Source organism: Erythrolamprus reginae, chromosome Z (assembly GCF_031021105.1).
Source record: "Erythrolamprus reginae isolate rEryReg1 chromosome Z, rEryReg1.hap1, whole genome shotgun sequence".
NCBI classification, from domain to species: Eukaryota; Metazoa; Chordata; class Lepidosauria; order Squamata; family Dipsadidae; genus Erythrolamprus; species Erythrolamprus reginae.
Genome location: NC_091963.1, coordinates 64,772,562 through 64,796,971, shown reverse-complemented (window position 1 = coordinate 64,796,971; position 24,410 = coordinate 64,772,562). Strand labels below are relative to the sequence as shown.

Below are 24,410 nucleotides of genomic sequence, written 5' to 3'. Positions count from 1 at the left end.
TTTGTTTGTTTGTTTGTTTACTTACTTACTTACTTACTTACTTACTTACTTACTTACTTACTTACTTACTTACTTACTTACTTATTTGATTTTTATGCCATCCTTCTCCTTAGACTCAGGGCGGCTTACAACATGTTAGCAATAGCACTTTTTAACCGAGCCAGCATATTGCCCCCACAATCTGGGTCCTCATTTTACTAACCTCGGAAGGATGGAAGGCTGAGTCAACCTTGAGCCGGGGATGAGATTTGAACCGCTGACCTACAGATCTACAGTCAGATTCAGTGGCCTGCAGTACAGCAATCTACCTGCTGCACCACCCCGACTCATATTTGGTGGACCTGCCCAAAAATAAAGAAATTTTGAATCAAGATACAAAAATCCACCATGGTATCCTTCTGCGCCGGCTGGAGGGGTTGGGAGTGGGAGGCAGTGTTCTTCAGTGGTGTTAGGGGGGGTCAGAGGTCAACCTCAAGGTCAACCTCAAGGTCACTCCTTTGTGGGGTGCCTCAGGGGTTGGTCCTCTCCCCCCTGCTATTCAATATCTACATGAAACCGCTGGGTGACATCATCCAAGGGCATGGGGTGAGGTATCATCAGTATGCAGATGATACCCAGCTGTACATCTCCACCCCATGTCCAGTCAACGAAGCAGTGGAAGTGATGTGCCGGTGCCTGGAGGCTGTTGAAGTCTGGATGGGTGCCAACAGACTCAAACTCAACCCGGATAAGACGGAATGGCTGTGGGTTCTGCCTGCCAAGGACAATCCCATCTGTCTGTCCATAACCCTGGGGGGGGAATTATTGACCCCCTCAGAGAGGGTCCACAACTTGGGCATCCCACTTGACCCACAGCTCACATTAGAGAACCACCTTTCAGCTGTGGCGAGGGGGACGTTTGCCCATGTTTGCCTGTTGCACCAGTTGCGGCCCTATCTGGACCTGGACTGCTCACAGTCACTCATGCCCTCATCACCTCAAGATTCGACTACTGTAATGCTCTCTACATGAGGTTACCTTTGAAAAGTGTTTGGAAACTTCAGATTGTGCAGAATGCAACTGCGAGAGCAATCATAGGCTTCCCCAGATATGCCCATGTCACACCAACATTCCGCAGTTTGCATTGGTTGTCGATCAATTTCTGGTCACAATTCAAAGTGTTGGTTATGACCTATAAAGCCCTTCATTGCATCGAATCAGAATATCTCTGGGACTGCCTTCTGCCGCATGAATCCCAGCGACCGATTAGGTCCCACAGAGTTGCCCTGTCTCGCAAACCTGAGTACACCTGCAAACCTGAGTACACCGATTAGGTCCCACAGAACTGCCCTGTCTCGCAAACCTGAGTACACCCAAGCCCAAGAACCTGTGCCACTTTGTACCATTCTACCTCTCATGTTGATTGCAGCCATCCACAATACTGTAAATCTTCGAGAATGAATTTAGGAAGTGCAACACCAAGACATATTTGTAGACCAAAGAAAGCAAGAACTAGAATCTGATTCACCATGGACTGTCTCCGATGACTTGCTATGCTATCCATGACCTGCTCTACGTTCCAGCAGGCCCACTCCAAGGTCTCATCCTCAACCAGTGCCACAATAATATCCTCTTGCACTTTTTGCCAAAATTCCTGCACTATGGGGCATTCCCAAATCATATGCATAAACACTCCTTTATCTTGACAGCCATGCCAACAATTACTCCTAACCTTCTGCTGAAAGTGTGCGAGTTGAACAGGAGTATAATACCACTTATGTAATATTTTCCTTCTCATTTCCTTAATTCTTGTATTCTTAATTTTCCTTATATTTTCTACTGTGTTTTCCATCTCTTCTACCTCTACTCGTATCTCATTTTGCCACCATTTAGTCAATCCTTCAATCGTGTCCCCGTCTGACTGCACTAACAGCTTATATATATTGGTTGCTTGCGCCTTTATACCCTAACTTTTTTCTCTTATTATTTTCTCTAACCCTGTCTCCTCCCTCAATACTACTTCTTTATTCTCCCTTTCATTGAGATATTTACATATTGCATTTATTTGCAGCCATCTTTTCTTACCTAACCACCATTCTATACGATTTCTACTTGGCCTGCCATCGTTTAGATTTATATAATCCTATTTTCCCCTGCCATTTTTTTCCAAATTTCCATAGTCCCTTTCATGGGACCTATTAATTCTTTAATCCAGTAATTAAGTTTTTTGTCCCACTCGTTAAACTTAAATGTTGATAGCCTCCCTGACAGCACCTGAAATAGGTACATCATTTTGGGAACTATCATCATTTTTAACACTCTTATTTTAGAGATTCTCCTTAGCTTTTACTCTTTCCAACTCCTCATCTGTTTTAACATTTTCCTCCATATTAATCTATAATTCACCTCCTCAATTTTCGCTGGGTTTCTCAATAACCAAATTCCCAAATATTTATTTTTTTTAGTCCTAATTTCAACCTTGACTCTTCCCTAATTTCTATCTGCTCTCTTGGACCTGTATTTAAACACATAATCTCTGATTTTTCCATATTAACCGACAGTCCCGATTCCTGTTTAAACTCTTGTAAAATATTTCTTATACCTTTAATCATCTCCATCAGGGCCTGGGTCAATATAATTGCATCATGTGCAAATAAGTTTATTTTCATTTCTAATTCCCCCATTCTATATCCTGCCCAGGTGTTATCTTCTCTTATCTTATTAGCTAAGATCTCTATTGCTATTACAAATAATTTTGGAGATAAAGGACATCCCTGCTTTGTGCCGTTTAATATTTTAATTCTCTGCATTCTTTGTCCATTCACTCTAATATACACTTCATTTCCTTTATAAATCTCTTTTATAGTTTCACAAACTTTATCCCCCATATTTAGTTCCTTACATAATTTATATAAATAGCTATAGTTAACTTTATCAAAAGCTTTATAGACATCTAATTTCAAAACTCCCAATTTCCTTTTACTGATGGTAGCATGGTGCATCACATTTATTACATTTCTTTTCTTTTTTTTTAATTTTTTTAATTAATTTTCTTAAAATAAACAGACACACATACAAACACTAAACATAAAGTGGGGGTGCATTTCCCACGCTTCTCTTGAAAGTATAGATTCAAATACAGAAAAAGAATACATAATTGAATATATGTTGAATATTAAAAAGTCTAGTAAATTTGGGTTAGAATTTTAAAAATCTTAAGTACTATGTATATATAAAGTAAAGTTCTTAATATATTGCTTATACATAAACTAATATACCATAATCATCAAAAAATAATCTAGTTTTAACTACTATACGTGTGTAAACCAAAATTCATTGTATATTGCTTATACATAAACTAATAAACCATAATCATCAAACAATACATTTAAACTAATTTCAACTACTATACGTATATAAACCAAAATTCTTAATATGTTGCTTGTACATAAACTACTGTATCATAATCATCAAAAAATACATTTAAACTAATATTAACATTGTTATCACCTAGGTAAAAACAAATACAAAAAATTAACTAAAGATAAATTTGTATATCTTATTTTTTCTTGTCTATCCATTTATAAACATTGTTCCATGTTTCATAGAATTTAGTATCTTCTTGATCATTTAATCGTCTTGTCATCATATCCATTTCAGCGCAATCTAATATTTTAGCTATAACTTCTTCTTCCTTGGGGATTTCTTCCCCCTTCCAATTTTGCGCATATGTTATTCTAGCCGCAGTTAGTATGTGTATGATTAAGTAAAAAATTTCTTTCTTATAAGTCTGGTTGGTAATTCCTAATAAGTAAAATTCCGGGGTATTTTCTATATCTTGCTTTACTATTTCTTTTATTATTTTCTCTATCATCTTCCAGTATATTTTAGCTTTACCACATGTCCACCATTGATGGTAATAGGTTCCTATTTCATTCTTGCATTTCCAACATAATGGGGATGTTTTGGGAAACATTTTTGCTATCCTATTTGGTGGGAGATGCCACCTGTAGAACATTTTAATTTGGTTTTCTTTTAATGAGACTGATTTGGTCATTTTCCAGTTATTAATCCAAACTTTCTCCCATGTGTCTATGTCTATTTCCTTGCCAATATTTCTGCACCATCTTATCATAGTGTCTTTTAAAGTCAACTCTATGTTTTTATGAGCAATGAGGAATTTATATATTTTACCTATCATTTTTGTTGGATTGGTAGTAATTAGATTACTTAACAAATTTTTACTTTTATTAAAAATATAAAGAGTTTTATCCTTCTGGTATCTAGATCGAATCTGGGCATAATGCCACCCGTCTATTGTTATTCCTTCTTCTTGTAATTTAATCCTAGATTTTAACTTCATCTGGTCATTTAGTAATTCTTTATATCTAAAAGATATTTTCTTGTCTTTTATAGACTTCGGATGTGTTATTGCTTCTAGGGGGGCAAGCCATTCTGGGATATTTAGAAAGTGATTTTTTCCTTATGTCTTTCCAAACCTCTAGTAGGTACTTCCTTAATGTATGTCTTTTAAAATATGAGTGGTTTTTTTCCTTGTCGTACCATATAAATGCGTGCCATCCAAGCATAAGATCATGTCCTTCTAGATTTAATATTCTTTTGTTCTCTAGAGTTATCCAATCTCTAACCCATGTTAATGCGGCAGCCTGGTAATATAATTTCCAATTTGGAAGGCCAAATCCTCCTCTTTCTTTGATATCTTCTAGACAATTTATTTTTATCCTTGCTTTTTTCCCTTGCCATATAAATTTTTTAACTAGATTTGTCAAAGTTTTAAAAAAGATTCCCCCTGGATTTATTGGAATTACCTGGAAGAGAAATAAGACCTTGGGTAAAATATTCATCTTAATCGTTGCCACTCTTCCTAGAAATGATGTTTTCAGGTTATTCCACATTGCTAAATCTTTTTTAATTTCTGTTAGTAATTTTGTATAGTTATCATTTTTTAATGTTATTGTTTTCGCTGTTAGATTTATTCCTAGGTATTTTACTTTTTTAACAATCTTTATTCCAGAAATGCTTTCTAATTTGGTTTCTTGTGTTTTGCTCATATTTTTAGTTAAAAAATGTGTTTTACTTTTGTTTATCTTTAGACCTGCTACCTTTCCATATTGTTCAATAGCTTGCAGTAATGTGGTGCAGTAATGGTGCATCACATTTATTACATTTCTAATTGGTTCGCTTATTTTCCTTTCCTTCACAAATCCATATTGATCCTCTTCAATTATTTTTGGTAAAATATTTTCTAGTCTATTTGCCAATATTTTCATAAATATTTTATAATCTTGATTTGCCAAACTGATAGGATGGTAGGACCCAGTCTCTCTTAAATCTCGACCCATCTTCGGAATAGTAACAATCTCTGAAAACTTCCATGTCTGCAGGATATCACGATTTAACTATATATTATTAAACAGTTTCCCCAAATGCGGCAGCAATACATTCATATAAGTTTTATAAAATTCCCCTGTAAACCCATCCGGGCCCAGTGCTTTGGCTTGTTTTAACCCTTTAATTACTCTAGTAATTTAATCTTGTGTAATTTCTGCATTCAATATTTGTTTATCTTCTTCACTTACTATTTTCCCAACACTGAGGAGTCCTATCTTCACCTGCTCCTCTTTATACAAATCTTCATAATATTTCCTCGTTATCTTCTCTAGCTGCTCTTTGCCATATCTAACCTCTCCACTAGAGTCTCTCAATGCTAACATACATGATTTTTCTTTCCTCTTCTTCAAATATCTGGCCATTTGCTGCATTGATTTTGTCCCCCAATTCAACGTTTTTTGTCGCATCATCATTCTCATCTTGTTCCATTGGATCTCCTCATACACCATCAATTGTTACTTTTTCAATTTCAATAAACTATTCCAATTTATACTTTTAATTAACCTTAACTGCTCTTTTAACAAATCTATTTCCCTTATCTTCATTTCCCTTTCTCTACCCCACCTCTTCCTAATATCTGCTTCCATACATATACATTGTCCCCTCATAAAGGCCTTACGTGCATCCCACATAATTGATTGTTTAATACCACCCACATCATTAATTCTAAAATATTCACATAACTCTGTTTGCAATTTATCTTTATCTTGTTCACTAGCAGTTACGACTGCATTATATCTCCAAATTCTTTGATTGCATTCCTGACCTGTTTCCAATTCTGCCAATAGTGGGGCATGATCTGATAACCAAATAATTTTAATATCTACTTTTTTAACTTGTATATTGCCCCACCCTATTCATTAATTTATAATCTATTCAGCTAAATGTATGATATCTTGCTGAATAATATGTACTTCTGTTTGAAAAATCTGCATGAAGATCCACCATAGTAAGTCTGTTTAAATGTAGCGTCCTACTGTCTCCAGTCCCATTTGTTAATTGCATATTAAAATCTCCTGTCAAAAGAGTTGAGCCCTTCATAAAGTTGTCTAACTTCCTCTTAGTATTTATTATAAATTGTCTTGTTTTCACATTCTGGGCATAAATTGTTGTCAACTTCTTTTGATAGATTTTCCCTTCAACAAATATCCACCTTCCTTCTCTGTCTTTCTGAACTCCAACCTCTTTGAAAGGAACCCTCTGATGAATAAGAATCGCCGTACCTCTACTATTTTGTGTTCCTCTAGATTCATATACCCCTTTCCAATTTCTATCATTAATCAATTTATCCCTTCCTCCCCGTCTTTTATGTGTTTCTGTCAAAATCATAATATCCACCTTATGTTGCTTAGCCATCCTTAATATCCTAAAACGTTTCAAATCTGATCCCAAACCATTCACATTTAAAACCATTATTTTAAACTCAATCATAATATACTAAAATAACCCTTTCCCCCTCTTGTTTTGCCCTTGGTTTATTTCCCCCCCTTCCTTACCCCTATCACCCCCCAACGTGCCTCCCCTCGTGCTCCCTCCACCAAAAAGTGGGGAGGAAAAGAAAAACCCTTGTGCAATTATGAGGCACATTCTCTTGATTGCGTTTCCACATTACTGAGCTCCACTTTCAACCACTTTTAATTGTAATAAAAGAGAAATATTCCCCTCCCACCCTCCCTTCTCCTCTAGATAATTCCTTCTTTAACTTCTTTAACTTTTTAAACCTTTTCTCCCCCCCCCTTAAACTTCCCCCACAGAATAACTGATACACAAGAATCCAAAAACATCTCCAAGAAAAAATACAAAAAGACAAGGGGAACCAACAAGGTCACTTTTTAGATTTCTTCTCACGCTGAGCTCGTGTTTTTCCCTGCTCTCTTCTAATGGCCTCCACCTGTCCAGTTAACTCCTTCAGCTGCTCTTCTCTTTGTCTTTCCTCCTCGTCTGGTGTACTACGACCGACAAAAAAATCTTCTCCTTCTTCTGCTTCTTTTGTCTCACCCATAGTTACTTGTGCTCCAGCTTCTTCAAACCCAATCACCAGTTGATCCAATAATGCCTTTCCCTCTTCCAATATACGTGCCCTGTACATCTTATTTTCTTGGAACACCAAAATAGCAGCTGGAAACCCCCAAGTAAACCTTTTTCCACTTTGATATAAATGGCTTGAAATTGGGCATAAGGCAGCTCTCGCTCTCAAGGTTTCCCAAGAGAGATTCCTCAGAACTCTTCTCTCATTCCCATCTTCTTTAAGGCTGGCCAAACTTTTCAAAGACTTGTAAATGATCTCCGCTTTTTTTTTGCTGACCAAAGCCATAACAATGTCTCTTTGCCTCTCCCTATTTTTGCGTGGGGCAGCCCAATGGACATGTATTATATCATCAGAGCCGACTTGAACACCAGCTTGCTTATTAATCCAAGCAGTTACTGCTTCATTTAAGTTTGAGCCTGAAGCAAAATCTGATCTGAACCCACGCAGACGTAAATTTCTTCTCCTTTGATGGTCCTCCAAATTAGCAATTCTATAATTCAATTGTTTAATTAATTCATCCTGATCCTTCGATTGTTTTTCAACTTTCTGAATCTTTCCCGCAGAAAACTCAGCCTCCTTTTTAATCAATTTAACATCTAAACCAGATTTCTAATTGTTGACTCCACTGTAATAAATCTCTGCTCAAATCCTGAAAAATGTCTAACAATCTATCCAGCTTTTTTTCAATCTTCGCAAGGCTTGAGTCTGCCTCTCCCTCCGCAATTTTAAGATTTATTGTACTCACTTTATTACTCCCTTGTTATAGTGAAAGAATCTCCATCTTTGCTTAAAACTGTAAATCTTTAGATTCTCTTTGATGTCCATGGATTCTTTTTCCCTTTGTTCTTCTTCAGGAAGGATTTATAGTATTTTTAAGGGAGAGATTTCCTTTTACATAATAAATTATTACGGAGCTTGAGGTGGAGTACCTAGAATTTGCTTCGGCACATGTGCAATCAACTATCCTGGTGCTTCTTGACTTCTCAGCAGCTTTTGATACCATCGATCATTATATCCTTCTGCACTGGCTGGAGGGTTTGGGAGTGGGAGACACAGTTTTATGGTGGTTCTCCTCCAGTCAGTTGCAGTCAGTATTAGCAGGGGGTCAGAGGTCAACTCCTAGTTCCCTCCCTTATGGGGGTTCCTCAAGGGTTGATACTCTCCCTCCTGCTATTTAATATCTACATGAAAGCACTGGGTGAGATCATCTGAGGGTACAGGATGAGTTACCATCATTATGCTGATGATACTAAGCTATACTTCTCCACCCCGTGTCCAGTCATTGAAGCAGTGGAAGTGATGTGCCAGTGTCTGTTAGAGTCTGGATGGGTGCTAACAAGCTCAAACTCATCCCCGACGAAATGGAATGGCTGTGGGTTCTGCCTCTCAAGGATGCTTCCATTTGTCTGTCCATTATCCTGGGGGGCAGCTTTTGATCCTCTCAGGGAGGGTCTGCAACTTGGGCATCCTCCTCGATCCACAGCTGACCTTGGAACATCTTCTGTCGGCTGTGGCGAGGTTGGAGTTTGCCCAGGTTCACCTGGTGCACCAGTTGTAGCCCTATTTTGGACAGGGAGTCTTCACTCACAATCACTCATGGCCTTATCACCTTGAGATTCGACTATTGCAATGCTCTCTACATGGGGCTACCACTGAAGAGTGTTCAGAAACTGTAAATTGTCCATAACGCAGCTGCGCAAATGGTCATGGGCCTGCCCAGACATGCCCATATCTCTCCAACACTCCGCAGTCTGCATTGGCTGCCAATTGGTTTCCAGGCTCAATTCAAAGTGTTGGTTATGACCTATAAAGCCCTGCATGGAATTGGACCAGATTACCTGCAGGTCTACCTTCTACTGCATGAATTCCAGGGACTGGTTAGGTCCCACAAAGTTGGCCTTCTTCAAGTCCCGTCAACTTGATAATGTCACTTGGTGGGACTTAGGGGAAGAGCCTTCTCTGTGGGGGTCCTGGCCCTCTGGAAGCAGCTCCCCCTGGAGATTCATACAGCCCCCACCCTCCACGCCTTTGCTAAGAGTCTTAAGACTCATTTATGTCACCAGGTTTGGGCCGATTAGATCTTGGCCCCTTGCCAATGAATGATTGTATGGTTGTTGTATGACTGGCTATGATTGATTTTAATATACCTAGGAATTTTAAAATAGTTATGTAATTTTCAATTTATTTGGATAGATTTTTATTATAACTTGCTGTTTTTTACATGTTGTAAGACACCTCGAGTCTTCATAAAAATCCAATAAATGAATGAATGAATGAATAAATAAATAAATATTCCTTGGCTCCCAAGGCCGCAAGTCTAGGGGTGCATGTCATGGCTTGGATACCAGCCTCAATGCCACTTCTTATGGCCTCGTTAATTCTATCCTGAGTCTCTAAATCTTCCTGTATGAGGTTATCTCCCAATTGTGACTGATTCCTGCTTTCTGAAGGTGGGACCTCCCGCATTTCGGCGTCTCCCAAGGCTAAGTCAAGGTTTCCAGGGATAGAATGTTGGAGGTTCTTGTGAAAATGTTACTCCTGGTGCAGTGTTTCCCAACCTTGACAACTTGAAGATATTTGGACTTCAACTCCCAGAATTCCCCAGCCAGCGGATGCTGGATGGGGAATTCTGGGAGTTGAAGTCCAAATATCTTCAAGTTGCCAAGGTTGGGAAACACTGCCCTGGTGGATCCTGAACTGGCCCTCCCCTTGCATATGAAAGGCATATGAGAAGCTGGTTGAGCAGTCAAACAGGCCACTTGAGAAGGCTAAGTCCCCCCAAGGATAAGTCAAGGTTTCCAGGGATAGAATGTTGGAGGTTCTTGTGAAAATGTTACTCCTGGTGGATCCTGTACTGCCCCCCCCCCTTGCATGTGAAAGGCATATAAGAGGCTGGCTGAGCAGTCAAACAGGCCACTTGAGAAGAGGGTACCCCACAAAAAAGGGGTGTGTGGAGGAAGATTAGGAAAAAAGACACTACATAGAGATACCTTGTTGACTATGTACTATGGAAGTCCTGATATATCCAAATGTACTAAAGGACTAAAATGAGGATATATGATGAACTCTTAGACAAAGAAGACAACTTGAAGTCCAAACAAACACTAGAGGCAGAAGGGAAATCTATAGAATGGCTGCCATACCTGCAATGCGAAGTAAATACAAACAAGCAAGAAATTAAACTTAATAGATAAAAATTTAATTGGACCACATATTAAATTTATAATGAAAATGTATAATGATTTATTGCAATATGATAACACAGAAGAAATAGTTAAAGATAATATGTTTGCATGGATAAAAATTTTGGGGTACACGATATAATTAGAGGACTGGGACAAACTGTGGAAAGAAAACTATAAATTAACACTATCAGTTTTGTATAAAGAAAAGCTTTATAATATGTTTTATCAATGGCATTTCACTCCCATAAGATGTGCTAAAAAAATTCCTGAACATTGACCCTTTATGCTGGAAATGCAAAAAAAGAATATGGAACATACTACCACCTATGGTGCTCATGTCCAATATCAAGAATTTACTGGATCAAAATCAAGAGCTGGCTAAATGAAATGACGCATTATGATATAGAACTAAGACCTGAGAACTATTTATTAGGAATTATTAAAGGACATTATACCAAATCAAATTATGGTACTACTTTATCAAGCACATATTAACTGCTGCTAAATTGGAAAAATGAAAATCTCCCATCAGAAAATATGATAATTAATAAATTGATTGATTGTGCCAAAATGACTAGGCTCACATATGACATACAAAATAGACAAGACAGTGACTTTTTTACTGTATGGGATAATTTTTATAAGTACTGTAGCTAGAAATTAAACAGATAAGCAAACTGAGGAATTATTGGTAACTATTAATAACAAATTCAGTTAAACTATTTGATAATTTAATAGCTAGATAGTTAGGCATAGATATTCTTTTCTTCTTTTTCAATTATCAGAAAGGTAAAATAAGAAGATGACGATGTGTTACATGATTACTTGATAGCTTCAAGGCAGGATTAGACAGATTCATGGATGCCAAGTGTATCGGTGGTTATTGAAACGGATGTCCATGTGCCGCCTCTATGTTGGTTGAGGCAGGCAGGATTTCCTTGAGTAAAATTTGTTGGGGGTCAGGGGAAAGGGATGGTCTTGCTTTCTCTTTCTGCTCAAGATCCCCATGGACAATTAGTGGGCCACTGTGTGACACAGAATGCTGGACTTGATGGGCTTTGGCCTGATTCAGTATGACTCTTCTTATGTTATGTACTTTGTGATATGTCTGTACTGTACAATTGTGTTTTTCTATAGTGCATTTTTCCCCCTCTTATTTTTTCCTTTTTGTCTGTTTATGTTTTTGTTTTTATATTTTTTTTAAAATCCCAATAATATTTTTTCTTTTAAAAAAGGAAGCAAATCTCATGAAAAGACACATGGACGTGTGAGATTTTGGTTATTTTTTTGCTTCTGCACAAGTGCAGAATCAAAAAATTGTCAAAAATCACCCAAATCTCATGCACCTGTGTATTTTCTTGAGAGATTTTGCTTCCTGTGCATACACAGAAGGCAAATCTTGCTCCAACCCACACGCCTGCCACTGGTCACTTGGAGCTGCATGTGCAACTCCATTTTCGGTACCAGAATGCCATCAAACCCTCCCCCCTCCGTTCCAGTAGCAACCCAATACTGGTTGATAATTTACATTAGAAGGTAAAATTGACAATGGTGATAGACTAATTTTCTGATTGAATATAATTTATTACCAGTTTTAAAGGTGGATATTTAAAAATCAGAGAGAATGTAAATAGTTTAAATGAAAAAAAATTATGATTGATTACTATGTTATAAATGAGATCACCTTTAGGTGTATATGGAAAATGTACAATGTTGAGACTTGAAGAACTAAATGATTTGGAATAAGGTTGATAAAATAATGAAGAATATCGGAATGATTGATATAAAATGTATAAGCATGTATTTAACATGCTTAAATGTAAATTTAAAGGTATATGAACTAATGTATGGATTGTCGGGGAAAAAACGAAACAATTTTGCTGCTAAAAAATTATTTGACTCCTTCCAATTTCTTGGCAAGATTCATATAGAAAAATAGCTATTTAGTTTTTTTTTTATTTTGAGTGATCTATGTCCTGATGCAGTTAATACTCTAAGAAAATATGGCAATTTATTCTGTGATAGTTTGAATCATATCAGGATTATATTTCATTTTTTAAAAAATCCCTAAACTCTGCCCTGTGAGCCAAAGTTTAATAAAAAGTAGTTTACATTTACAGAAACCAGCTTAATGCTTCTTGAACAATATGCCCTCTTTTATATGCTTGAAAATTTATCACTAATTACGTATGTCATCTATTTATCCATTTTTAATTTTCTGGTTTAAAGTTTTGTTGGATAGTCTCAAAAACATTTAAGATGTTTAGGAATCTATGGCTGGCTATTATGTGGACTTGTGCTTTGTTAGTTTTAAATTCCCTAATAATATTAACTACCTGAAGTGATCTGGGTTGCTTTATCAAGGAGAGGAGACTTATATCTGGGATGGATGAATAAAGAGTTCATAATCCAGCAGGGTCATCTAAATTGTGGATATCACCCCAGATGTTCAGCTAAAGGAAGAAGGCATGAGCATCAGTAATATGGGAAGATGCTAGAGGTGTAGTAATTGACAATAGAATGTCCGACGATTGGCTTCCCATGACAGATGGCATTCAATATGCTACTCAGGGAGAGCTGAGGATCTTTCTGGTTACTAAGAGTATTTATGACATTGCTAGATTAAAACTTTTGGGATAACAAGTTGATGATGACCCATACAGGGAAAAAAATCCAAAACTGCCAAAATAGAATTATAGTAGGAACATGGATTATAAGAAAGCAGACGTTTCTTATAATAGTATGCATATGATATCATGTACATTCAAGTAGTGCCTAGATTAGCTGTCAATCTTACTTTATTTATATATTTTACTATTGTGCACCATCATACAGAACATGATCATTGGGATCCTTGGCACAGGAAAGGCAGCTCCTCTAGCAAAGCACTGCAGAATTGCTTTTAAAAACTTTAATCTTCAAAGAACAGTTTTTTTCTTGAAAATGAACTGAGGATGATGTTATATGCAAATTTTTATGCAAAAATATAGGGCCTTTTAGATGTGATGAAGGCTATACTGAAGCAGCAGCACTATATGGAATGTATATTAAACTAGAAGACTGCAAGGAATATACCGGTAAATCCTTTCATCCTCCACCATTCTATCAGAACTGAAACAACTTCTTGGATGAGAAGTGAAACATCATCAAATAGAAACAAAAGCCAATTGCTTTTTGAAAAAGCACTTTTGGGACAACCTGGATGATTAAGAATCTCTATAGACAACTAGCCCAGGAGATCTGTAAGACCTAACTTAACCCATGGCAGTATTTACTAAGTACATTTTAAGCTAAATCATATTACATTAAATTAACTGGGTTGGCTAAGCTACATCATTCATCACACAAAGCCAGAACTGATTGGTGGGTTGGTGGGTTGATTGGTGAGTTGGTTCATTATTTAGTTCATTGGTTGGAAATTATGGAAGTTACATAGCAGAGGGTTAGGGTTAAAAGTTTAGAAATGCAGTGGGTATGGGAAAGATCAACTCTACTTTAAAGTGATGAGCAGGTATTTAGCTAAGCCATTCATCACCCCCATCATGGGAGAGGGAGAATCATGAATGTAAAAATACCTGTTCCCATCTTGTAGTAAGCTAAAAAACCCAATTGTATATGGTTCACTGTATTTTGTGAACTCAACAAGTATATTCTATTTTTGATGTCATTCAAACTAAATGTATCTCTTCCTTTGAGAAAGTTGTTAGTGCAATAGATGATTAGTATGCTGCACACATAATATACCAAGACTTTCAAACATTCTGCCTCTCTTTCATAAAATAATAAAATAAGATCTAGATGACATGATTGTTAAAAGATTTGCAGTTGGCTGAATGACTACATTCTAACAATGATCATAATGGTTCCACTTAGTTGTGAGCTATGGTTCCACAGAGCTCTGTCTTGTGCCTTGTTACATTTTTATTAGTGATTTATATGGGAAAACTAAATCAATGTTTAGGTGAATACCTAAAGAAGAAATTAAAAACAAAAAACCTAGACAATCTTGAGTGTCCTGAAATAAATAAAATAGAATTTAGTGAGAAACAAACTTCTGCATCTGGATAGGCAGGTATAAATAGGGAGATTTTTGTAGTAATTCATGTGAAAGGAATCTGATTCTTATTTATCAAAAATTTGGTATGTACCACTAGGATGAGAGAGATGCTACAAAAGCAAATGACACTTGAAGGTACATTTGCAAAACTTAATGTCCACATCATGGGGAGTAACTGTCCCAACTCTGCTCTTACTTGATTAATTCCTACTTGGAATACTGTGTCCTGTTCTGATTACAAATCAGTTCAGTCTAGTGGTTAAGATTGTTAGAAAGCAATATACTGTGAATTCAAGTCTTGACTTAGCTATGAAAGTGAGGTGGATGCAGCGGTGGGCTACGAGCTGGAAAGCTAAATTATGCTCGCCGCCGCAGCTCATAGGTTCTTGCAGGACCAGCACGATTTTGCTGCTGCACCTGTGGAGGCAGCAAAATCGTGCATGGAGCTGCAGATAAAACCTTGCTCACACACGGGCGCAATTTTGCTACCTCCACAGGTGCAGCAGCAAAATCGCGCTGGTCTCGCAAGAACTTATGGGCCGACACGGTGAGCTCAATTTAGCATTCCGGCTCATAGCCCACCGCTGTCTGGATCACTTTGGGCCAGTCACTCTCTCTCAGCCCATCTCATAGGGATATTGTTGTAGGGGACACAGGAACAGAATGGTGTTTTTGATATGTTCACTGTCTTGTGTTAGGAAAAATAATAAAGGTGAGATATAAATAAAAATTAAAAGGGAATTATAAATTGCAGCAAATTTAAGAGTATCACAATGGTGATAGATCTGAAAACCAAGCTACATAAAAAGAAATTTATAGAAACGTTTAACATATAGAAGAAAGATATGATAATAGTTTTCAGCTATCTGAAGGGCTGTCATTTGGAAAACAGCATGGGATTTATTTTCTATCAATCCAACGGGCAGAACCAGAATCAATGATATAAGAAAGTGTATTCAGGCTACATATAACACTATTTACAAGCTCTTGTTTAGTATAATAAACTGTTACAGATTGGGCTAACTTTTCTTCACTGGAAATTTTTGAAAATAGATTGTATGGTCATCCATCATACAGGATGTAATGATTTCTGCACTGAGTTGGGGATTGAACTTGATGCTGCCACCCACATGTGAAGTGGAGAATGACAGTAAGGAATTGTTTGAGATACTTACAATGCCCTTATAATGTTAGCACTGACTCTATCACAAGAGGAAAGAAGAGTGTTTCCAAGCATATGAGGCTTGCCTTGATGAGGCAAGCAGCTGGGAGGCAAGGTGAAGGGCCAGGCAAGGTGAGACGCCCAGTGAGGAGAGGCTGGGTGAGCAAGGAGAGGCCGAGCATGACAAGGAGAGACTGGGAGGGGAGGGGGAAGGCATGATGAGGAGAGGCCAGGCAAGGCAAAGTACCCCTCAATGTGAGTGACATTGAGTTGACCACATCCACTCAGTCACATGACCTCCCAGTCATGCCTACCAACCCAATCATTAGATAGAGAAACTGTTGTTAAATTATTTGAATGCCACCACTGCTTCAGGTCCTAGCAAAACCATTGGCTGCATTGATTAGAAGATTTGAGAATTTAAGTCCAATTCTCAAGCTAAAGGAATCCTGCTGACATATTCAATTTCTTCTGTGCAGTATTGTACCGTTTTCTTGAATCTGGTCTCAATCGTTATCCATCCATCTTTTTTCCAGTTTAGTGTTTCCTGTCCTTGACCATTGAGATTTTATTTGTATAACTATTGTCATTTATAACTTTGTGAAGAATCATTTGTAACTCCAGCTTGATATATTTAAATCACTTATAGCTACCTCATCCCTGAATTCCCAACTCCAGCAGCTCCAGCATCTTCAACAATTCCAGCAACAGCAGCAACAGCAGCAGAGCCAAATTAGCCAGCAAGCACAGGGACAAGTCAGTCAACCCCAGCAGCAACCAACCCAGCCACAACTGCCTCAACAGCAACAGCACCCTCCACCACCACCGTCACAGCAACAGCCTCAGAATCAAAATCCACCAGCTCAAGCTCACCAAACTTCAAGCTCCCCCACAAAGAGCAACCTACTTCCAGGTCATGGTCTTCCCTCTTCGCTCACATCCTCAAACCCACTCCAGGTAAATGTTAGATGATCTGTTTGTTGTCTCTTACTTTATCCATCATTGTTTATCTCATCTGTCTTGTATTTGAATGGTTACTACCACTTTACAATGGTGGTAGTGAATGATTTCTACCAATTTTCACTGTGGCATGATTTTGTTTTGCATAATGTAAGCATTGTAGTCAGCATATTATGGCCAAAAGTCTGGATTACTCATTTTTTTTCTTAAATGACTAACTTACGTGACTCTTATTTTATCATCCTTAGCATTTCCATATTTTTAAGATGTTTATATGTACCCCATGCACAAACATTCATTCATACTTTGACTTCACAATAGTCTTTAGACTCAGATATTTCATCCCAGCATATTCCACATTTGAAGTCGGGATGGTGATAGTGTTTCTTTCCTGCAGATAGAATGTGGAACTGGAAAAAGAAAAGGAGAACTATTGTCAGACTAGGAATTATTAGTTTTCATCCCTCTGTTTCACGTTAAACTGTCCTTCAGAGGGCCAACAGTAGAAATTATGATTTCTTTCCTCTTTTATTCTAATTTTATCTTTATAATGAACTTAATATGGATGTTATAATAAATAAAATGATACTGTAGATTAAAAAGCATATAGTAAAAATGGGTTTGATAAAAACTTAATTATTATTATTAAATTTTATTATGTCATTTTTCTTCAAGTTCACTCTATTTAATTTTAAGAAATTCTGGTGCCCATCACCATCTAAAAAATTTATATTTTCTTTGCAGTCCAAATGCAAATTGAAGGGAAGAAGAATGATTTCTTTCTCCAACAAATAGGTCTTTATCAATTATATCAACTGCTTCATCTCTTATTTGTTCTAGAGGTTTAAATGTTACATATATTTATACCTGCTTGAAAAATGAAGTAACATACTAAAAGAGAAAAAAAATGCATCAGCATTCAGAACTACAGAAGTATTCCAGATGAATAATAAACAACAGTAACAGGAATTTTGATATTTTTAAAACAGATATGTTATCTGGAGATGGGGAGGGTAAATAACATCTGGAAAATCCTATCCCATGTTTTGCCAAATGTCTCTTTTCTGTTTTCAACAAGTATATCCAATATAATGAATGACAGTCAAAAAGCCAAATTCCTGAATTCTAGACTATTGGATTGGAGGGCACTAAATATTCACAAATGCCTCTAATTCATTAAATATACCCCGCCGGGATAGACCCCAGCCCGACTCCGGAGGTGAGAGGTCCGGTGTTGAGATGGCAGTGCCGGGGAACAACAGAGACAACGGGGGGGAGAGAGACAGCTGGGAAGGAATGGAGCCCAGTGGCGGAGGTCAGCTTCAAACGCCAACGGATGAATGAGGACATCTAGGGGCAATAATTTAGCCCCCTCCCCCGTATGGCACCAGTGGGTGAGAGCTGCTGGGGGCCAGGGGGAGATTAAAAACTAAGAACTGAGGATTATTTCTCCAATTTTCCTTTCCCCCCCCTCCTTCCCCTCTTAACCTTGATTCTTGATTTGTGTGTATCATCGCTGAGGAACTATGCCCCCTTGTGGATTGTGAATGGATTGAAGAACTATGCCCCCTTCTGGATTGATTTAAAAGACAGCTAGAAAGAGAGGAGGTTTAACATCAAGACTCTTGAAACTAGATTAAGACCTTAGACCATGGAGACCAAGGAACATCACACCTGGACTGATTGATTACTGATGATTATAAAATGTTTTAAGATCTGATTTTATACCATCAAAAAAAATCAATTTTTACTAATTTATAATTTTTATCCTATATTTATATAAGTATAATTTTAATGTTTTAGTGTTTTAAATTTTTTATCAATTGCTATTTTATACTGTTACTAATTTAATTGTTTTTTAATATAATTGGGGTGCTAAGTAATGGATGACTGGGATAAATATACTTGTGGGTATGAATGGAATGATTGGTATAATTGGGTTGGTGGGGGAATATCCCTGTGTTGCTGGGGAGAGGCAGATATGGCGGGGGCCACAGAGCTAGCCGTTCCAGGGGAACGAGGGACCATTGCTTAATAACGGTCCCTTGTTCTGGCTCTGTGAGCCCAATCTTGGGTACTGGTGATGAGTGTAACTCTGGCCCTGGACTCAGGTTGCTGCTGCTTAATGCCAGGTCAGTGGTAAATAAAGCTCTCCTCATCCGGGATCTGATCCTGGATGAGGAGGCCGACCTGGCTTGTATTACTGAAACCTGGCTGGGCCCGGAGGGAGGTGTTCCTCTCTCTGAAATTTGCCCAGCTGGGTTTCAGATATGGCATCAACCTCGACCCCAGGGAAGGGGGGGAGGAGTGGCTATTATAGCCAGGGAGAGCCTTTGCCTGCGTAGACTCATTGCTCCGGAAATTGCGGGTTGCGAGTCTCTCTTGCTGAAGTTGGACTTAGGGGTTCAGGTGGGCTTATTTCTCATGTACCTGCGTGTCAAAAGTCCTGCCTGTGCTACTCGAGGAGGTAGCCGGGTTGGCGGTGGAGTTCCCCGGACTCATTGTCCTGGGGGTCTTCAACCTGCCGTCACTCGGCGAAACCTCTGGGTTGGCACAGGAGTTCATGGCCACCATGACAGCCATGGACCTGACTCAAGTAGTACAGAGTCCGACTCACGAGGGAGGGCACGCACCTGACATGGTATTCCTTTCCGAGCAATTGAGAAATGGTCTGAGACTAAGGGTCTTAGAAGCATTGCCTTTGTCATGGTCAGACCATTTTCTACTACGGCTTGACTTCCTGGCTCCAGTCCTTCCCTGCAGGGAGGCGGAACCAATGAAAACGTTCCGCCCCAGACGCCTGATGGACCCAGAGGGCTTTCAGACGGCGCTTGGGGTTATTCCAGAGGCACTCATCCACAGTTCAGCGGAGTCTCTTGCAGAGGCCTGGAACATGGCTGCTGTGGAGGCTCTTGACTGGATTGCGCCTTTGCGACCTCTCCGTGGCGCTAGACCCCGTAGAGCCCCATGGTTCAACGAGGAGCTCCAGGAGTTGAAACACCAAAAGAGACGTCTAGAGAAGCGATGGAGGAAGAGTAGGTCTGAATCTGATCGAACACTTGTAAGAGCTTTTATTAAGACTTACAAAGTGGCGCTCAAGGCGGCAAGATGCGCGTACCATGCCGCCTTGATTGCATCAGCGGAATCCCGCAAGGCCGCTCTGTTTAGGGTGACCCGCTCCCTTCTTAACTAGGGGGGAGTTGGGGAGCCCTTGCAGAGTAGTGCCGAGGAGTTTAACACATTTTTCACTGATAAAGTCGCTGAGATCCGGGCCGACCTCGACTCCAATTGTAAAACAGAGTCAACTGACAATGAGTCAGTCAAGGTGACTGGGGCACGTACTTGTCCACCTGTCTGGGAAGAGTTTGATCTGGTGACACCTGATGAAGTGGACAAGGCCATTGGAGCTGTGAGTTCTGCCACCTGTCTACTGGATCCGTGTCCCTCCTGGTTGGTCTCGGCCAGCAGGGAGGTGACACGGAGCTGGGCCCAGGAGATTACCAACGCTTCCTTGGGGAGGGGAGTTTTTCCAACACTCTATAAAGAAGCGCTCGTGCGCCCCCTCCTCAAGAAGCCTTCCCTGGACCCAGCCGTACTTAATAACTATCGTCCAGTCTCCAACCTTCCCTTTATGGGGAAGGTTGTTGAGAAGGTGGTAGCACTCCAGCGGTCCTTGGAAGAAGCCGATTATCTAGGTCCCCGGCAGTCGGGTTTCAGGCCCGGTTACAGCACGGAAACCGCTTTGGTTGCGTTGATGGATGATCTCTGGCGGGCCCGGGACAGGGGTTTATCCTCTGTCCTGGTGCTCCTCGATCTCTCGGCGGCTTTCGATACCATCGACCATGGTATCCTTCTGCACCGGTTGGAGGGGTTGGGAGGCACTGTTCTCCAGTGGTTCTCCTCCTACCTCTCTGGTCAGTCGCAGTCAGTGTTAGTGGGGGGTCAGAGGTCGGCTCCGAGGTCTCTCCATTGTGGGGTGCCTCAGGGGTTGGTCCTCTCCCCCTTGCTATTTAACATCTACATGAAACCGCTGGGTGAGATCATCCAAGGACATGGGGTGAGGTATCATCAATATGCCGATGATACCCAGCTTTACATCTCCACCCCATGCCCAGTCAACGAAGCGGTGGAAGTGATGTGCCGGTGCCTGGAGGCTGTTGGGGTCTGGATGGGTGTCAACAGACTCAAGCTCAACCCGGATAAGATGGAGTGGCTGTGGGTTTTGCCTCCCAAGGACAATCCCATCTGTCCGTCCATTACCCTGGGGGGGGAATTACTGACCCCCTCAGAGAGGGTACGCAACTTGGGCATCCTCCTCGATCCACAGCTCACATTAGAAAACCATCTCTCAGCTGTGGCGAGGGGGGCGTTTGCCCAGGTTCGCCTGGTACACCAGTTGCAGCCCTATCTGGACCGGGACTCATTGCTCACAGTCACTCATGCCCTCATCACCTCGAGGTTCGACTACTGTAATGCTCTCTACATGGGGTTACCTTTGAAAAGTGTTCAGAAACTTCAGATCGTGCAGAATGCAGCTGCGAGAGCAGTCATGGGCTTACCTAGGTATGCCCATGTTTCACCATCACTCCGCAGTCTGCATTGGCTGCTGATCAATTTCCGGTCACAATTCAAAGTGTTGGTTATGACCTTTAAAGCCCTTCATGGCATCGGACCAGAATATCTCCGAGACTGCCTCCTGCCGCACGAATCCCAGCGACCGATTAGGTCCCACAGAGTGGGCCTTCTCCGGGTCCTGTCAACTAAACAATGTCGGTTGGCGGGCCCCAGGGGAAGAGCGTTCTCTGTGGCGGCACCGGCGCTCTGGAACCAACTCCCCCTGGAGATTAGAACTGCCCCTACTCTTTCTGCCTTCCGTAAACTCCTTAAAACCCACCTTTGCCGTCAGGCATGGGGAAATTAAACATCTCCCCCTGGGCACGTTTAATTTATACATGGTATGCTTGTGTGTGTGTCTGTTAGTATATGGGTTTTTTTAAATCTTTAAATATTTTAATTAATTGGATTATTATGATTTGTTTCACTTGTTGTGAGCCGCCCCGAGTCTTCGGAGAGGGGCGGCATACAAATCCAAATAATAAATAAATAAATAAATATCATTTAAAACAGCATATAAAGTAAGTTTAGTGTTAAATATTGTGGATTTAGTGTACCCGTTAATCATTTCACAGATTATGCATGCACGACACCCTGCACATACATGCATAACCCCTCCATGCTCCCATTCTGCACATGCACATGTAACCCCCCACATCCCCCTCCCACATGTGCTTGCAACCCTACTGCCCCTGCACATGTGCATGCATGTCCCACATACATCCTACCCAGGGGTGGGCTACTGCCTGGAATGGGAGGGAACGCAGCGAAAATAGAGTCCACCACAGAGCACTCAATTTGCACTGAAAGATGTTGAAAGAAAATGCAGGGTGCCCTGCATAAGCCATGCTCACAGTCTGGTAGTAAAAATTTTGACAGCCCTTCACTGATCCTACCCCTGTGCATGCACAGCAGAGACCTAAAACTCAGCTGATTGGCAGGAGGCATGGGGAAGATGTCTCACATACCATCAGAGAAAGCACTGCGTGCCACCTCTGGCATATGTGTCATAGGTTATCATCACAAACCTATACAATCTCGGTAGGGGTGAAATGCTACCAGTTTGGCCCAGTTTGGGTATACTGCCCAGATGTCACCATTTTCTTTTTTTAACTCTCTGTGCATGCACAAAATGAAGCATGCACTTCCGAACCAGTAGGAAAGATAAGTAGATTTCACCGCTGAATCTCAGACAAGTTTCCAACTATTATTTCTTGTCCTATCCTCTGATGCTTTGAAAAATATTTTTCCTGCCTAAATAGGAAGCTTTTCTTTTCTCCACATTAAAATTCATCTTGTTGGCTAGGGCCCATTGTTCAGGTTTGTCAATATAGTTTTGTCTTCTGGGGTGTTGACTATTTCTACCAGTTTAATATCATCTTATATTCCCTCATCTAAGTAATTTATAAAGATATTGAAGAATACTGGGCCTAAGACAGAGCCCGGTGGTACCCCACTGCTTACTTTTTCCCATGTGGATGTAGTACCATTAAGGACTACCTGTTCAGTACAGTTTGCCAGCCACATAAAAATCCATCTGATGTTGTCTGTTCCACATTTTTCTAGCCTACCAAGAAGTAGATTATGGTCTACTTTGTTAAACGCCTTACTGAAATCTAAGTAGAATATGTCCACAACATTTTGCTGCTCTACTAATTTAGTGACTTTCTGAAATGACTTTTGAAATGAAATAACCTGACATGACCTCTTTTTAATAAACCTGTGCTGAGTACTTGTTATAACTTTTTGCTTCTAATTGTTCGCAGATCTATTTTTTTGAGTATCTTTTCCAGGATCTTCCCAGGTATTGATATTAGCATATACAGTGATCCCCCGCTCGTTGCGAGGGTTCCATTCCAGGACCCCCCGCAATGAGCGGGTTTTCGCGAAGTAGCGCTGCGGAAGTAAAAACACCATCTGCGCATGTGCAGATGGTGTTTTTACTCCCACAGCGCTAGCGAGGAACCGAAGATTGGGGGCGGCGCGGCTGTTTGCTGCTGGCATGGGGGGCTTCCTAGCAGCCCCCCAAACCCAGGTTGGGGGTCCGGGGGGTGCTGGCAAGCCCCCCATGCCGGCGGTGACATTTTAAAATAGCCGCGCCGCCCCCAATCTTCGGCTCCTCCGCGCTGGCTCTCGGCACTTTCGAGCTGAGTCCGGGAGCGAATTCGCTCCAGGACTCAGCTCAAAAGCGCCGAGAGCCAGCGCTAGCGAACGGCTTGTCCACGCTGGCTATCGGCGCTTTCGAGCTGAGTCCGGGAGCGAATTCGCTCCAGGACTCAGCTCAAAAGCGCCGAGAGCCAGCGCTAGCGAACGGCTCCTCCGCGCTGGCTATCGGCGCTTTCGAGCTGAGTCCGGGAGCGAATTCTCTTCCAGACTCAGCTCAAAAGCGCCGAGAGCCAGCGCTAGCGAATGGCTTGTCCACGCTGGCTATCGGCGCTTTCGAGCTGAGTCCGGGAGCGAATTCTCTTCCGGACTCAGCTCGAAAGCGGCGAGAATGAACCGCGTGGGCGGGCGAAGGGCGGGCGGCAGCGAGGAGTTTGCGTGGGCGGTGGGGAAACTCCTCGCTGACGCCAGCAAGAGGGGGAAGACCCAGGGAAGCCGGTTGCCATCTACGCATGCGTGCCCATAGAAAAAACGGGCACGCATGCGTAGATGGTATTTTGACTTCCGGGTTGAAAAATAGCGAAGTACCCTGTTCGCAATGGTTGGGGACGCAATAAACGGGGGATCACTGTATACTGCTTCATAGTGCTTTTACAGTCCTCTCTAAGCGGTTTACAGAATCAGCATATTTTCCCCAACAATCTGGGTCCTCATTTTACCCACTTTGGAAGGATGGAGGACTGAGTCAACCTTGAGCCAGTGGTGAGATTTGAACTGCTGAACTACAGCTAGCGGTTAGCTGAAATAGGCTGCATAGAAATATAGAAACGTAGAAGATTGTTGTCAGAAAAAGACCTCATGGTCCATCTAGTCTGCCCTTATACTATTTTCTGTATTTTATCTTAGGAT

The 24,410-nt window shown here is 40.6% G+C and overlaps 1 protein-coding gene across 2 annotated transcripts in view; it reads left to right on the top strand.

The window, feature by feature from the left end:
• POU6F2 (POU class 6 homeobox 2) overlaps nucleotides 1-24,410 on the top strand; it is a 639,429-nt gene that overhangs the window by 376,958 nt on the left and 238,061 nt on the right. For both annotated transcript variants that reach the window (XM_070767398.1, XM_070767397.1), the window contains exon 4: nucleotides 16,474-16,781. In XM_070767398.1, coding sequence (XP_070623499.1) covers nucleotides 16,474-16,781 — 308 coding nt within the window. The remainder of the gene's footprint in view (nucleotides 1-16,473; nucleotides 16,782-24,410) is intronic.